General features: G+C 62.9%; 1 protein-coding gene across 1 annotated transcript; it reads left to right on the forward strand.

The window, feature by feature from the left end:
• The first annotated feature begins 1169 nt into the window (after positions 1-1169).
• HMX3 (H6 family homeobox 3) lies at positions 1170-3818 on the forward strand. Its single transcript, XM_001928009.6, has 2 exons — positions 1170-1682; positions 2306-3818. Exons 1-2 carry the CDS (start codon positions 1283-1285, stop codon positions 2977-2979), a joined length of 1074 nt encoding a protein of 357 aa, XP_001928044.1. The 5' UTR covers positions 1170-1282; the 3' UTR covers positions 2980-3818.
• The last annotated feature ends 202 nt before the right edge of the window (positions 3819-4020 follow it).

Genomic DNA, 4020 nt, shown 5'->3' on the forward strand with positions numbered 1-4020 from the left:
TTCCGAGCGATCAGAGCCGTCGGTGCTGGGACGCCGCCGCTGCCTCGCAGCCCTACCGAGTGACTCGCGGGCGTCAGCGGGTTCCGCGCGCACAAGCGAGTGCGCGGAGACGCACAACCCCTCCGGCTCTTGGGGGAAGGCTCACTCTTCAGCTTCCCAAGGCCAAAGGCCAAGGCCACGCGGATTCCTGAGACCTCTGACGCAGTGCAAGGACTTACACCCAGCTTCCCTTCCTGTCGACTAGACGGTGGGTGGGGAACCCAAATTCCCCTATTCCTGGCCGCGCCCTTAGCATGCTTTAGGGAAAATGCTGAGGTCGCTGGACCCTCAAAGGGTAGGAAAGTGCTGAGTGCGCCGCAGGTCGGAGGTCGCGTTCTGCCTCCTGGGCGGGCGCTTCGCGGCTCCCCAGCTGCGTGGGGGCGGTGGGCCCCTGCCAAGCCCCAGGGGGCGGGGAAGAGGCAGCTGCGAGCGCGGATAACCCCGAGGTGACCCGGGAGGGCCTGGCCCGCCCCTTCCCCCTCCCGCAGGCCAGGCGGCTGGAAGCGGGTCCCCGAGCTGCAGGGGGGAGAGGGAGGCGCGGGCTCCGGGCGCCGTGGCTGTCAGTGCGCTCCGGCCAGGGGCGCCGCCGGCTCCGCGTCCCTCGCTCGCCTCCTGCGCTCGCCGGAGCGCTCCGAGTGCCTCTTTAGCAGGAGCCAATATCCTTTTGTGCTAATAGGCTTGTCCTCATTTGCTGCCTAATTGGACTATATAAAGCCAATAACAGGCGGGCTCTTATAGCCCGAAGCCAAAGCGCCAAAATCCGAGGGAAGGCGAGGAGGGGGCGGTGGCGGAGGCGGCTGCGGGGCCCGGGCTCGGCTGCGCCTTCCCCTGCCTAATCCCATTTGCCATTGTACGCGCCCAATCGCCGTATACTCCCCGCATTTAACTTGGATGACATTTTGATTTCATCATTAGCATCCGGCGCCGGATTGACGCAGCCCCAAGCCGGGGACGGCTCTTGCCGCCTCCTCCCCGGGAGCCGCAGCCGTCGCTGAGCCGCCTCGCTCCCTCGGTGCCGCGGCAGGGCCGCTCCCCGCCCCTCCACACCCCTCCCCCATGCGAGCCCGCCCCGGCCGGGCCCTCACCCCGCCCTCCCGCCGCTGGATTTGCGCCTGGGGCGGCCCCCGACTTTGCGCCCCGTAGTTGAGTTCCGTTTATGGTCTGATTTCCGGCGCCCGTCTGCTCGCCCGGCCGCCCGCCTGTCCCGCTCCCTCCCTCCCGGGGACTCGGAGGAGAGGGGACCATGCCGGAGCCCGGGCCAGACGCCCCCGGCACCGCTAGCGCGCAGCCCCCGCCGCCGCCGCCCCCGCCTCCCGCGCCCAAGGAGTCCCCGTTCTCCATCAAGAACCTGCTCAACGGAGACCACCACCGGCCGCCCCCTAAGCCGCAGCCGCCCCCACGAACGCTCTTCGCTCCGGCCTCGGCCGCCGCAGCCGCCGCGGCCGCTGCCGCCGCTGCAGCCAAGGGGGCCCTGGAGGGCGCCGCGGGCTTCGCGCTCTCGCAGGTGGGCGACCTGGCTTTCCCCCGCTTTGAGATCCCGGCGCAGAGGTTTGCCCTGCCCGCGCACTACCTGGAGCGCTCCCCAGCCTGGTGGTACCCCTACACTCTGACCCCCGCCGGCGGCCACCTCCCGCGACCTGAAGGTACCGACCTCTCTTTGCACTTTCGTTGTCCTCCTCGCGCGCCTGCCCCATCCCGGTCCGCGCTGCCTGCCATCGCAGCCCTGGGACCCCCGCACCCTCAAACGCGCTTTTTGGTCAACTTCATCAGTCCCCTAGCTTGCAACTCTTGCCCGCGCGCTCTGTTGCGCTGATGGGGAATCCAGTCCCACTTGGGGAGAAAAGAAGTGGAGCTGGAGCAGGGGGCCGTGCTTCCCGGGAAAAGTGGCCTTGGGCATGAATGGGGAGGCTTCTGGCGGCTAGGACTGGGGAGCTGGCCTGGATGGAGGGAGTGACCCGGGCGGGCCCATGCTGGAGTCCCTTCTCTCCCCGGGCCCCTGACCGGCAGCCGAGGGGAAAAAAAGGAAGCGGCTGTGCTGCCCCATCCGGGTCTCTCTAGCCTGTCCTTGGGAGAAGGTTGGATCCCCGGATGCGGCGCCCCTCTTCTGGCCCAGTCGGGAAGGAGGAGGCCCGTGGAACTGGTGAGGCCTCGAGGCCTGGGGCCCAGAGGCCGGCGCGGGTTGAGCCTGCCGTCCCCAGGTGCCAGGCCTCGCTGAAGGCTGTGTCCGTGTGCGTGTGTGTGCGTCCTTCTGTCTGTCTCTCCGCAGCCTCGGAGAAGGCCCTGCTGCGAGACTCCTCCCCCGCCTCGGGCACCGATCGCGACTCTCCCGATCCGCTGCTTAAGGCCGACCCCGACCACAAGGAGCTGGACTCCAAGAGCCCGGACGAGATCATTCTGGAGGAGAGCGACTCGGAGGAAGGCAAGAAGGAGGGGGAGGCTGCGCCGGGCGCGGCCGGGGCGACCGTGGGGGCGGCGGCGGCGACGCCGGGCGCCGAGGACTGGAAGAAGGGCGCCGAGAGCCCGGAGAAGAAGCCCGCGTGCCGCAAGAAGAAGACGCGCACGGTCTTCTCGCGCAGCCAGGTCTTCCAGCTCGAGTCCACCTTCGACATGAAGCGCTACCTGAGCAGCTCGGAGCGCGCCGGCCTGGCCGCGTCGCTGCATCTCACCGAGACGCAGGTCAAGATCTGGTTCCAGAACCGCCGCAACAAGTGGAAGCGGCAGCTGGCCGCCGAGCTGGAGGCGGCCAACCTGAGCCACGCCGCGGCGCAGCGCATCGTGCGGGTGCCCATCCTCTACCACGAGAACTCGGCGGCCGAGGGCTCGGCAGCCGCGGCCGCGGGAGCCCCGGTGCCCGTCAGCCAACCGCTGCTCACCTTCCCGCACCCTGTGTACTACTCGCACCCGGTGGTCTCGTCCGTGCCGCTGCTCCGGCCCGTCTGAGGCCCGAGAGGGGAGGAGGAGGGAGCGCCCGGCCCCCTTCCCAGACCCCGGAGGAGACTGGGCCGGGCCGAGGGCGCCGTGACGTCCAGCGGCCTTCGGGATCCGGGGCTGCGGCCCCGGCCTCCCCTCCCCCAATCGGTAGCGTTTTGTAAGTATTTGCAATGCATTTTCGTGCAATTCACCCCTAATGGATTTGAGGCGCTTCCCCTCTTACTTTTAGTTTTGGTTTATATTAAAAGAAAGCAGGAAAAAGACAAAATTCCCGGGTCAAATATTTCGGCCGAAAGCTTTTGTAAGATGTGCAGCCCTCACCTCAAATTTGCATTGCGCTGTGGCTTTTTGGTTTTATTTTTATAGAAGGAAAGTAAGCAAAGTCTGAACTCTTTAGCTTATTCATTTTCTATAGGACTATTTTCAGAAGGAGAGAGAGAGAGAATCCACACTGTAGTACTTTTATTTCCGGATTTCTGGGTGTGGTTCTTCCTCTCCGCTCCCAGTTATCCTCCAGTTTTCAGAATCTGAGTAGCCTCTCCTAAGAACCTCAGCTCAGGCCACTTTTCTCGCGCGCGCAGAGGTTTGTCACAATTGACCTCTTCATCTGTCCCTCTTTGTGAATGATGAATTCCCTAATTAAGGGTTTAAAGGGAAAAGATAAGACAGCTCCAAACCATACTTCTGATTATCGAAATAACTCCACATCTGGCCTGGTGTGAATGGTCTTATTTTTAAGGAGCATATATTTGGGGGATTTCATTTGTTGGTAAATTATTATTAATATTACTATTATTACTTTGTTCTTTGTTTTGAGAGAGTGATTTCAATATTTAAAAAAAAAAAAACCTGTGTCTTTTATCCTCTCCCCTTCCGTTTTCATTCTGCAGTAACTGTTGTACTTTTGACCTGTGCAATATTGTACAAAATTTCCTGAGAGCCCTGCTTCTTCCTCCACGGAGAGGAGCAGACGTTTTCAATGTATGATCCTGGTCATTCGTTTATGAGGAGAAAATTAAGAAGGGGCAAGGGGGGAAGGAAGGAAACAAG

This window comes from Sus scrofa, chromosome 14 (assembly GCF_054392235.1).
Source record: "Sus scrofa isolate SSC_HxYL_T2T_F1_AM1 chromosome 14, Sscrofa_HxYL_maternal_Yorkshire_Landrace_v2.0, whole genome shotgun sequence".
Lineage (NCBI taxonomy): Eukaryota > Metazoa > Chordata > Mammalia > Artiodactyla > Suidae > Sus > Sus scrofa.